Here is a 12,575-nt window from a genome sequence, read left to right on the forward strand (position 1 = left end):
AAACTACGAGCACTGAAAATCCACAACGCAGAGGCATAGTAAATTCGTCGAAATCACATCACGTTATCGAAGAGTGCTCATAGGAATTACAGTGAATACCAACACAAAGCGAAAATGAAACAGAGAGTGAATCAAAATGTTGAGTACCAAATCTGCCCCAGCGGGGCTTTGCGAGCCAGAAGCTGGTGTGAGTAGAACATTTTGTCAACGGCAAGTGTACAGAACTATAACCAGAGAGAGAGAAGAAGAAGTAGAAGAAGCAGAGTCGTCAATGTCGGTGATTGAAGAAGAAGAAGAAGAAGAAATCGCAGAGAGAGAGAGCTCAACAATGAGAGTGGTATGTTACTGCGTTTTTTATTCTCCGAAACCAACTAATTGCGCGCTATAACAGAGAGCGAGGTGTAGGGGATATAGTGACCTGAGGTGCTTGGAACTATTGGTGCTGCGAAAGGGAAGCGAGAGTTGGGGCCTGGGGGATGAAGCGGGTAATTGCTGGTAAGGGTAACGATAGCACACTCGTCGGCGTGACCGTTTGAGTCTTCGGGCCCCACAGAATCGCCGTTTATTACCTCCATTCTTGCTTTCATTCTATGACCATTAATTATAAAAGAATTATACTTTTTTGTCTTGGCTTTTGTTGTTTCAGGCAATGATTTGAACTTTCTTCTTCTTTTTGTTTAAAAAAAAAAAAAAATTGATTTGAACTTTGATTAATGTATAGTTAACGTATAATGCAACTTGTTCTGTGTTGAATAATCAATAATGAAGTCCGGTTGGATTTAATTTTAATATATACAATTTAAAAATATAGTTAATTGTTTGATAAAATTATAATTTAACCTTAAAATTGCAATTTAACTTTTAATGTCGTATATTTTTTAAAAACTTACCACTTATACCATTAAGATATCAACACTAAAATTATAGTAAAAACTATAATTATAGTAAAAATCATAGTAAAAACTATACTACTCACAACATTCAAAAGGAATTATAGGGACTTTTGTAACACGGATGAACCTCTATACGTACTTGGTCCAAAAGGACCACAATTAGGGGTTTCAGCCTTCCTCTTGTCAGACAGTAATTATTAACAAACAGTTCAATTGGCTCATTTGCCACATAACACAATCATACGTTTAATTTGTGGTAAAGCAAACGCTTGGTTTAATGTTCTAAAGTTTCTCTCATATGATTGTTTTATTTAAATTTTAATTGAGAGAGCAAGGGAGAAGAGCTAGAGGAATTTTTTATTTTTTTTCGTTATCAAATGATGAGGAAAAGAGAACTGAAAATGCGTTCTAAGAAACCACAAAAAGGAGAGAATTGAGTACTGATATGGATAATTACATTTTTATTATAAATTTCTTATAAAATAACATGATAGTTGATATAACACTTACCACATCAGCTTTTAAACTATTCAATTTAACAAATATGAGATAGCCTCTATATAGTTCAACTATACCCGAGTAGGGGACCTGTTCAGGCACATAGGCTCTATAAACTTTTTCATATTTACTACCAAAATTACTAATAATCTGGACAGTAAAATCACTTGTAAACTCTATCATGAGAAGGGTCATTACAAATTTGAGATTCATCATTCTATTGTGCTTTTCGTAAAGCATATTGTGTTTTTACGAAGCAAAAGTTGTTGAGAAATGTTATATATATTTTCAAGTGTTTACTTTTAAATATTATTTTTTGACGTGACAGTAAAAATTATCATGAAATATTATATGTATTTTAATTTATTATTTTATCTCATAATAATTTTTACTGTTATGTTAATAAAGAAATGAAAAATTAAGAGGGAATACTCATCGAGAGTATGTACACCATACTAAACTCACGGTCTACAAACGGCACACGACGATCGAAAAGGACGATCGTGATTAGTCGCAGTGACCCCACAGAATCACGTGCTTTCCTAAAAGCAAAAGGCAAAGCGTACGATAACCATCTCTGACACAAACTCCCCCTCTTCCCTCTTCTCTCTCTCTCTCTCTCTCTCGGCAATGGAGAGACTAGTGGAAGTGTCGGACCAAGAGGTGCGCATAGACTTCTCGCTTAACTGCAAATGCCGGGCTAAGGTGCGCCTGAGGTCACTTTGCACCACCACCCCCATAGCCTTCAAGGTCCAAACCTCTTCGCCCTACAAGTTCCTGGTTAACCCACCCACTGGACTCATTCCTCCCTTATCCTACGCCACGCTCCAAATCATCCTCAAACCCCAGACCCAACTCCCACCCACCTTCCCCCGCTCGCCGTCCGATCGTTTCCTCATCAAGACCGCCGAGTTCTTTCCTAACACTCCCGAATCAGCTCACCAGGACTCTATCAACACCTGGTTTTCGACCAGGCCCCACGGGTCAACTCAGGACCTCAAACTCAAGGTCGCCTTTGTGGGTCCCGTACTTCTCCTCCACGCCGTTAGCTGTGGAGACTTGGAAGCCGTCAGGAGCTTAATCAAGCGGCAGAGACCTATCCTCGCCGAGTTTTCACCCGGGGAAGCCCAGTCACTCCTACACGTCGCCGCTGGGCTGGACAACTCGGAGGAGATGGTGAACCTGCTTGTTGAAGCTGGGCTGAAGATAGACGCACGTGTGAAGTTGGATAGTGCGAGTCATCCGGTGGATTCATCGAAGGTGTGGCACCAACTGCACGTAGCGGTGGCGTTTGATCGGACGGACGAGATGTTGGATTTGATAAACACGAGGGGATATGGGTCGTTGGATTGGAGGGATAAAGAGGGTCGTACACTTTTGCATTTGGCTGCGAGTAAGGGAAGTGTCGGGTGTGCAAAGGTGTTGCTAGAATCGGGTGCGGATAAGAACGCGAAGAGTAAGGACGGCCGCACCGCGCTGTATAGGGCGTCGGCTAATGGAGACCGTCGGATGGTGGAGTCGTTGATCGAGTTCGGCGCGGACCCCACAATCACCAATGATCGAGGACGATCGCCGCTTGACGCTGCTCGTGACAAGGAACACGTAAGTATTGTAAATCTCACCCCACGTGTTAAATAGCTCAGGCCGGTTGGGCTTAATGGGCTAATTGGCTCTTGATGTTTCTCGTTGAAGAAAAAGCTAAACCTCAATTGTGTCATGGCCCATGGTGATTTAAATGTTAAGGATAATTGCACCACTAGTCTTTGGGATTGGCCTAAATTATGAATCACTCCTTATAATACAAAAATTCATAGAAGGTCTTTGTAGTAAACTATAATTACGAATCACTTTCTAAATCCGTTTTCCTTCCACTCAGTTAACAAAATTCGTTAGTTTGACACGTCATATAAATAGTGAGACAACCTCTCAATATCATTTATATTGTAATTCACTAACGGACTCTGTTAACTTGGTGAACGGAAAACGAATTTAGGGAGTAATTTGTAATTATAATTTATTACAAGGATCCTTCGTAAAGTATTTGTATCACAGAGAATGATTCGTAATTTAGGCCAATACCAAGGGGCAATGGTGTAATTATCCCAAAATCTTATATATAAAATTTGGCTAATGAATTCATAAATAAAAATGATTGAGATATTACAACTATATTCCCTTATAAATAGACATGACATGTCATGTGTTAGCGTCATATAAGTCATAATTAAATTTAATATTTTAGTAATTAATATTATAAATATATGTAGACAGTCACGTTGAGTTGCACAAAATTTATAATAAAAGTAGAAATAATGTTAAAAAATATATGGTCACCCTTTTCTTTCACCAACAAGCCAACACCAGAGTATATTTTTTGTATGCAATTACAAATATAGTTGTATCCATTACTTTTATTTTTGACTCAAATAATGCCAAGGGAAAGGCTTTTCATTACGCAGCCCTTCAATCGGCACTCCTCCAACATGGGTTGGAATTTCATTTTTTTTTCTTTCTTCGGTCTGTAAAACTGATATATGTTTAAAGTTAAAAATGCATATGAGAATAAGAATTACAACTCTATTAAAAGACGAATGCAGTTTAATAAATTGTGTTTAAAGAATTTTCTCAAACGTACTCAATTTAAAGAAAAATTATGTAATAAGTGAATATCTATTATATATATATATTGTACTACACCGATGACCAAAAGAGTGTATGACCATGCAGAAAGAGGTTGTGGAGATTTTGGAACAAGGAAAAGCAGTGCTAATGGCTGCAATTCGCGGAAAGTCGGAGCACCTTGAGTGGTTGTTGCAGAAAGGCGCGAGGACGGACTACCGCGACCAATACGGCTTGACAGCCCTCCATGCAGCGGCTATCAAGGGGCACAGCGATGCAGTGTTGATGCTTGTTGAATACGGGGGAGACTTGGAATGCCAGGACAATGAAGGCCACACACCACTACATTTAGCTGTGGAGGGTGGCAGCCTGGAGACAGTTGAGGCATTGGTCGAGAAGGGTGCCGATGTTGATGCCAAGAGCATGAAGGATGCTACCCCACTCTTCATGGCTAGAGTCATGGGTTATGATGATATCTCGCAGTTTCTCATAAGCAGGGGAGCCGACTCTGCTCTAATTACATCTCTTTCATCTCCTAGTTAGATCTGTATGCCGCCACTAACTTTGACGCTTGTACTTTTACAAACTTTATATACTTTATAATTGGGTGTCCGAATTAGATTGCAATATATTCGCTAGTCACGGAGAGGAAGCTGTAGTACCAACCTCTTCTTGGCAGGTAGATCTTATAAAAGCTATCACAATCTGAGCAACAAAATTGCTGTATATCTATCCATCACAAATATCTCAGCTAGCAAAGGTCCGACCTATTCTATTCACTCTTCAATTGTACAAATCACAAGCCCATCACCATCCAGTCCCATTTTTTGGGAAATTGCAGCACAATTATACGACAGCTGCAGAGACCGCAAGCACACGCTTCAAATCCTGGAAGCTTCCTAAAATGCTTTCGATGAGTTAAAAAAAAAAAACAGCGAATTGGAAAAAATGTTTGTCTTCCTCTTTTTCTTCCTCCTCTTCACCGTTCCGGTCTCACCCTCCTCCTCCCCAGACCGCTACACAAAATCCGTCCTCCAACCACTCCAAGTCAAACACCGAGAATACTTGGAGCTCGCCCATCCCCTGCCGTCCGATTACCTGGTCCCATCATGCACCCACCGGATCCTCCGCCACTCCTTCGCCAACACCATCAACTCTCCTCCCTTCTCTACCCGCTACTACCCGCCGTTAGATTGCCCCTCCCCCTGGTCCCACGTGGCCCTCGATTTCCGCGCCGAGTGCAGAGGCGAGCAGTACGACCGCATCGCCGGCTTGTGGCTCGGCGGGGCAGAGCTTCTCCGCACCAGCACAGCCGAGCCGACGAAGTGCGGAATCTTCTGGAAGGTTCGAAAGGACATCACCAGGTACTCCTCTCTCCTCTCACGCTACGACCTCAACCTCACCATGATGCTCGAGAACATCGTCAACAACATCTATACCGGCGTTTACCACATCACCGTCAGTTTCCTCTACTACAAGGATAACGCCGTCAGGGTTCCGTCACAGATCTCGGATCCAAATTTTGGGTTTCTTGGGGATAAACAACGCGGTGGTGGGGTTCGTATGTGGCAAGGCCTCGGGGGCTTGTATGAACCACCGGCCGATTTTATAATCCCGATATCGGATCGGGGCGATAAGGGCTTTTGGTTCAGAATCGAGAGCGAATTGGACTCCCGCTCCAAGGGAATTCGGATCCCGCGGAATACATACCGAGCCGTTTTGGAACTGTACGTGTCGTTTCACGGGAACGACGAGTTTTGGTACTCGAACCCGCCAAATTCGTACATCAAAACGAACAACTTAACGACCGAACGCGGCAACGGAGCTTACAGAGAGGTTTACGTGACGATAGACGGGAAGTTCGTCGGGTCGGAGGCTCCGTTCCCGGTGGTGTTCACGGGTGGGGTGAACCCGTTGTTCTGGGAACCGGTTGTGGGAATCGGAGCGTTTAACCTTCCAAGCTACGACTTCGATTTGACACCGTTTTTAGGTGTTCTTTTGGACGGGAAAATTCACAGGTTTGGATTTGGAGTGACCGAAGGCATTGCGTATTGGCTTGTGAACGCGAATTTGCACCTTTGGGTGGATCACAAATCGCCCAAGGTCCATGCAAGGTCTGTTGTTTACAACAGTCCTCGATTGAAGATCAAGCGTCGATCAGATTTCAAGCTTCTCGATGGGTCATTCAAGGTGGAGGCAGAGAGGAAAGCTCTGTTTGTGGGGTGGGTTAAGTCGAGCTTCGGCAACTTGACCACGGTTTTCTCGCAAGACTACAGGTTGAAGAACGTGGTGAGCTTCGAGAACAATGGAGCATATAAATTGGTGAAGCAGAAGGTGAAGGCAAAGCGAGAGGTGATCGTGGCGAATGATAGAGATCAGTCAGTCGCTCGTGTGAGCGTTAGGAGGAAATACCCTCTTAATCTCATCACTTCAACTCAGCCGGGACGGAAGAAGAAGAAGAAGAACACGTATTTGCTTGTCACGAACGTTTCTCATGCATTGAGCGAGAGGTATTCGCAGGGGGACTCTGCGAGCGTTGTTTACAATATGCAGGATTCTCGAGGGTGGATGGAGGTGGAGGATCATTCGGTTCTCTCTGGTGCGGCGATGACTCGACAAAGCTTTAGTTATAGGAATGCGTTTGGTTGCTACTCGCGGACTGTACAAGCAAGCAATGGCAGGCTAATCAGAGACAATACCACCTCTGGTTGCCTTTCTTCATTCTAGTTCTCCACCGCACGAATTCTCGTTTCAAGATATTTACCTATAATTAATGGTTTGCAATCTGCATGAAATTGGGTCAACTCTTTATCAGTGTGTACTTGTCTATATATGTGATTTTTAGAATAATTAATGTAAAGAATTTGAAACTACTGGTGTGTGTTGTGTGTGCATTTATTTTTTCGGTGCTTGAATTTTGCACCCTTTTGTGTCCACAAATAGGGTCGGAATAAAGATGTCTAATATCAGGTTAAATTATCAGTTATCATCGATAGAAATTTGTGAATTTAATTAATATTGAAAAAATCTTACTTAACCCTATGAACTGTCATAACTTTTGCAATGTCTCCCAAAGTTGAAAAGTTTACAATGTAAATGTTCGACTTTCAATCACCATTCTCCCATTAAGGTTTTTTACTAATTCAAACGGTAACAAGTAAATGTCCCTTATACCCATTGTAAAATTGATAAAACTACACATTTACTCTTATTTAGAAAAAAAAAAAAAAAAAAAATGACCCACCGAACCCATGTCATGACCGTGTGTCGGTCTGGGCTGAAATAAGCTGATGACCGTGTGTCGGTTTGGACTGAAATAAGCTGATACATCGACCATTCACGTTGCAAACTTTTGAACTTTAGCATGACAATTCGGAGGATAAATGAAGTTTTTCCATTAATATTTCAACACATATCTATAGAATTCACAGTTCGACAAAAATAGAGAACAAGAATTTGGATCTTGCGATTAAGAACCTTTGTAATAAGAGTAGGAAGGAATGCTTTCTTTCTTTCAATTTCTATCTATTTTTCTTTCTTATATTTGTCAATAGAACATATAAAACTAGGTAAATGATTGTAGAGTGGTAAATGATCAGCTCCAACCATGATTAAGTTTATCCAGCCGTTGGACGCCAGAAACCCTTCTTACCAACAAGAAACTGACCTTCAAAAAGGGCTACGGACCAATGAAGCGAACGCAAGATTGGAGTAAGCATGTTTATCATTTCCATGGTGTCCTGAATCACAACATATCCGCCTGGTCTCAATATGCGATCCATCTCAGCGATTACATCTACGGCATCACATCTGACAAAATCCAAAATTCTCAAAGTCACCATTGGTAAAGCCAAAATGAAAATATTAATTTAGGCTTGTTTTCAAATTTTTGGTAAAAAAAATTGTAGTAGGATGTAAGGGAAACTATGTTTATCCCCCTCTAACTACCACGCTAATTGCAATGTCCCTACCAATCTACCGAAGTTACAATGCCCCCTCCCCCCTCCTCTCCCTTCTGCGCCCAAAATGGGAAAAAAAAAAAAAAAAAAAAAAAAAATTATCCTTTTTAGCTTCTTTTTTCAAAAAAAATTCGGCTTTTTTTTATTTTTTTTTTTATTTTTTTTTATTTTTGTTTTTCTAAAAAATATAATAAAAAAAATCTCGTTTTTTCGATTTTTTTTTTTCTTATGAAAGTTATTTTTGTTATTTTGGATCCAGTAATGGGACATTGCAACTCCAATCCCAATGGTAGATTGGGAGAACATTGCAAAAATTGAAACATAGAGATAAACTTTGCAAATAGGGTGATAGTTAGAGGGAGTAAATGTAGTTTTTTCTCGTATATATGCAAGAATTACATTTACATATCCGTTCTTAAAAAATGTTCCAAATGAGTCAGCTGTTAGCAATATAAGAGGGTAGCGAGTAAAATAGTTGATGTACCTTTGTGTACGATCTCTGAAGAGAAAGCTAGAATGCAGTAGATCATATGTTCGAGGATAGGTATTAAGAGACTCGCACCAGTCATGATAGATTCCAATCAACCCTCTGTCAAATATAACGGACAGAGTATCTGGTGCATCAATGGGGATCACATTCATTACCCAGACAGGAAGATCACTAAGTGCTGCGGCAAATCTGAAATAAGCAGAAACTCAAATTCAGTTTAGAGAGTAGATGAAGGGTGATCCTGCAATATATGTGCTATTGATGGAACCAAAGACAACATTAGAAAAGAACCCATCAAGACAGAAGCATGGACTGCTGTCAACACAGAAGTGGCAAAGAGGAAAAGAAAGGGCGAGATCAAATAAAGCTAATGAGTAAATTATAGATATGAATCTCAGCCCTCTATTTGCATGTTCACCTTTAGAGAGAGAGAGAAAACCAAGAGCAATGGAGAACCAGAGATTAGTGGGTAACTACTAAAATAACAAAAATGAAGAAATGGTAGTAACATAGCGCTAGGTCGTTTAATTTACCCTCCATAATGAGCATTCATATCCATCACATTCCTCACACTCGACCAGTTTATGGTCAGGTTGTTCAAGTAAACATCGGATGCAAGTGCAGACCAATGTTTTGTGTCCTCATAAAACATTTCTTCAGCACCTGGTTCGGTTGATAGGCTTGCAGGTTTACTGCTCAGCCTCTTGGGCCAGGGCATGGGCCAGCTGAACAAGTTACTCATACGATCTAGTGGAGGCAGAGAAAGACAACTACTGAGAGGCACGTACCTACCACAGAAATATGGAAATGATTAGCATATTCAGAATAGTATTCTGACGAAAGTGGTATAAGCATGTCACATGTGCCACCACTAGCACTAATAAGTACTAACAGTAGCTGCAGCAGCAATATTTGTTTGATGGAGATCACAGCTACGTTTTAGGAGAATACCATGAGCTGTTTTTCGTATCTTTCTGTTCACATAAAGGTGGATTATTTTCTTTGCGTTTTCCATAGCAGGATGGTGAGACAGGCTTCTGGTATATTACGAGCCCAATTCCAGATGAATCAACAGTCTTAGCCACAACTTTCCAGCACATTGATTTTGTCAGAGCCACCATAGCTGCAAGAAATATTAAATGCAAATGTCCAACTTTGATTAACTACACACCTATTCAAGCTTGTCTGGATCTCATATTGCTAAATGTGATGAAATGATGAATTCAAAAAAAAAGAATTAACTACAACATGTAAGAAATCATGAGTGACTAGAGTGACACAATCAAGAGAATGAGATCAGAACACAAACCCTTCCATACACTCTTATCTCTTTCATCGTCCCGATAAACTGGCGTAGCAGACCATACAAAAAAACCACCAGGCCTAAGAATTCTGTTGAGTTCGATCAAGGGTTTCCCACCTAAGATTTACAACCAAAACGACAGAACACAGTGAAAATGATTTAAAGATAGATCTTCGGACTTAATAGTGAAAAGCGGTTACACAAAGTACCATCTGCATCCCAGTGAACCCTGCATCGTGCACAGTGAATCAAATCATATGCATTGTCTGGAAAGGTCAGCTTCTGTGTTCCAATGACTGAAAGGGTAGCCGGAATCCCTCGTTCAAGAGCAAACTGTATCTGAGCTTCGTGCTCATCCTTTGGAGCAAATGACATGGTAATCACATTTTTGTCCAGCAAATAGCCACCGAAGCTTGCAACTCCACAACCAACATCTAATATAACCCTGACATGCCTCCCCCACCCAATAGTTTGTAAAGTCTAAAAAGTAACACAAGAAAAACAAGGTTCATCACATGTTTATCAAGAACAATACTGTTAATCCCAAACACAACAGACATGGAGATGAAATAAATACACACAGTTTAATTACTAATTATCCCAAAAGCTTAAGTTGATAGAAAATGATGAATTTAATTATTACTTTAACACTTCTTCTCACGTGTATGCTCAAACAAGTAGACCCGGTACGTGAAATATTCAATTGAAATTGAAATAAACTATAGAGTCAAGGTTTGAACTCAATACCCACAAAAAACAAAAAAAAAAACAAAAACAAAAACAAAAAAACAAAAAAAGAAGAAGAAGGAAAAGAAGTTCGGACTCAATGACTGCTTATCCCAAACACTTAAACTGATAAAAAAATGTTGAATTTAATTATTTAATTAATACTTTTAACGCACTCTGCTTTAGCTGGTAAGATTCTAAGGCTGGTAAAGCCACCAAAAAAATGGTATACCTTTTCTATAAATTCAATGTAACTGGTAACTCCTTCCTTGAATTGGGTGCCACCTCCAGGAAAAACAAGATAATTTCCAGACTTACGCACCCAGTTTTGGTCCTTCTTATACTCAACAAGCTTTGGATGAGGAACATTATCATACCAAATCTGGAAAACAGATAAACATCTCGATTCAGAAAATACAAAAGAAGTACCCCATGAATCAAACTTCAGAGTTACCTAGAAAACCTGGAGGATAAAACAAACATAGTTTTCGTAAACGACAGAAACAAATCTTACCAAAGAAGCAATCTCACCATGTCCCTGCTCTTAGGCCAGGGAAGCGGGGCCTTGTATCCACTGGGAAGCGGGACCAAGCACCGTGGGCTCGGATCCGGGCAATGCCGCTCACGATGCTCCATATGCCTCCTGGACTTCAACGCCTTGATCGCCTTAAAGTTATCCAAACACGGTATGTAATCGACGGCCACGGAACCTTTACAGAGCTTCCAATCAAGGTCAAAATCCAAATTCCCATTGAGAACCGGAGCGGTGTCGTTTTGGGGGGGCGGGGGCGGGGGTGAGCGGGTGCTAGGGTTTGAGGGATGGATGGGGGTGTCGGAGGAGGAAGAGGAGTAGAGGAAGAGAGGATAGCGGGTGGTGTTGGTGAAGAGGAGGATTGTGAAGCAGATTAGTAGGACTGAGAGGGTTACGATGAATGGGAATTTTCTGTCTCTGATGAATGTGATGGCCATTTTTAGAGAGAGAGAGAGAGAGAATTGTAGAGCTAAAAAGGAGCTGATCAATCAAGATCTGACTGAAACTGGGGAGGGAGACAGAGAGACACGGTGATTGAACGAGTGGGGATTCGAAATGTCGTTACCTGGTGCGGGGAAAGTAGTAGTATAAAAAGAAGCGTGACTTTTGAATAACAGTTTAATAATTTACACCACTTTCCAATTCCCAGGCACTTTAGGCGGTTTTCAGCTAACTAAAACTGTACCTGTGTCGGCTGGACTTAATTTAGTTTGGGCTCGGGTCGGTAATTAATTTGAGCCCCGACTTGGCTCTAAGCCTCCAACTAGTAGAGTTTGCAACAAAGTTGTTTATTTTTTCTTTTTTTCTTTTTTCAAATCATATCGGACGAAATTTGTCTCTTAAATCTACTCTGTGTTTGCTATGAAACATTTTTTTTTTATCCTTTTAAAGCTTTTTTTTTCGAAAATTTATCATTTTAAAGTTGATGTGACTTTTAAAATTACTATTAATTTTGAAATGGATCATTATTAAATTTTGATCAAATTTTAATTTTAAAAAGTCACATTAACTTTAAAAGAATAAAAAAATGACATAAAAAATAGTTCTTAACATGTCTTTTTAGTATATGAATTCCATATATATTTAAAATAAAAAAACATAAGAATCATGCACTACTAAAAAATCATTCCCTCTATTATTTATATGATTTAAAAATATATGCCAATTTAATAGACTCCAAAAAAATTGTTTGTGGTGAAAGTTCGGGCTACGCAAACCTTAAGCCATGATCTCACTTTGTCTCGAGTTATTTAAGTGAAAAAGTATTTTACTAGTACATATTAGACATCTATTTCCTAACCATCTTCTACTAATTTTTTAAAAATACTAATAGAACCTTACTAATTAATATATAACTTATTCATTAAAGATGATTAAAACAATTAATAAAAAAAAAAAATACTACAAGTATCAATGAATAAGCTCAACATCATCTTAATAAGACTACATTTGTAAAAGCTTAAGTACATGCAGTATCTATCCAAATTTTTATACAACCAAATTTCAAATCTACCATAGACTTTGTGAGACCCAATGTAAGTCATACGAATCCAAC

General features: G+C 39.8%; 3 protein-coding genes across 3 annotated transcripts; 2 read left to right on the forward strand and 1 right to left on the reverse strand.

The window, feature by feature from the left end:
• Positions 1–1,980: 1,980 nt before the first annotated feature.
• On the forward strand, positions 1,981–4,728 carry LOC133863008 (protein VAPYRIN-like). The gene is made up of 2 exons (XM_062298972.1): positions 1,981–2,993; positions 4,119–4,728. Exons 1-2 carry the CDS (start codon positions 2,022–2,024, stop codon positions 4,551–4,553), a joined length of 1,407 nt encoding a protein of 468 aa, XP_062154956.1. The 5' UTR covers positions 1,981–2,021; the 3' UTR covers positions 4,554–4,728.
• Positions 4,729–4,779: 51 nt separating this feature from the next.
• On the forward strand, positions 4,780–6,883 carry LOC133863007 (peptide-N4-(N-acetyl-beta-glucosaminyl)asparagine amidase A). The gene has a single exon (XM_062298971.1). The coding sequence runs from the start codon at positions 4,959–4,961 to the stop codon at positions 6,735–6,737; it is 1,779 nt and encodes a 592-aa protein (XP_062154955.1). The 5' UTR covers positions 4,780–4,958; the 3' UTR covers positions 6,738–6,883.
• Positions 6,884–7,387: 504 nt separating this feature from the next.
• On the reverse strand, positions 7,388–11,618 carry LOC133865009 (probable methyltransferase PMT23). Its single transcript, XM_062301471.1, has 8 exons — positions 11,020–11,618; positions 10,721–10,870; positions 9,972–10,242; positions 9,769–9,879; positions 9,411–9,582; positions 8,993–9,247; positions 8,454–8,648; positions 7,388–7,820 (listed from the first exon to the last, which is right to left on the reverse strand). Exons 1-8 carry the CDS (start codon positions 11,455–11,457, stop codon positions 7,628–7,630), a joined length of 1,785 nt encoding a protein of 594 aa, XP_062157455.1. The 5' UTR covers positions 11,458–11,618; the 3' UTR covers positions 7,388–7,627.
• Positions 11,619–12,575: the final 957 nt, after the last annotated feature.

This window comes from Alnus glutinosa, chromosome 3 (genome assembly GCF_958979055.1).
Source record: "Alnus glutinosa chromosome 3, dhAlnGlut1.1, whole genome shotgun sequence".
NCBI lineage: Eukaryota > Viridiplantae > Streptophyta > Magnoliopsida > Fagales > Betulaceae > Alnus > Alnus glutinosa.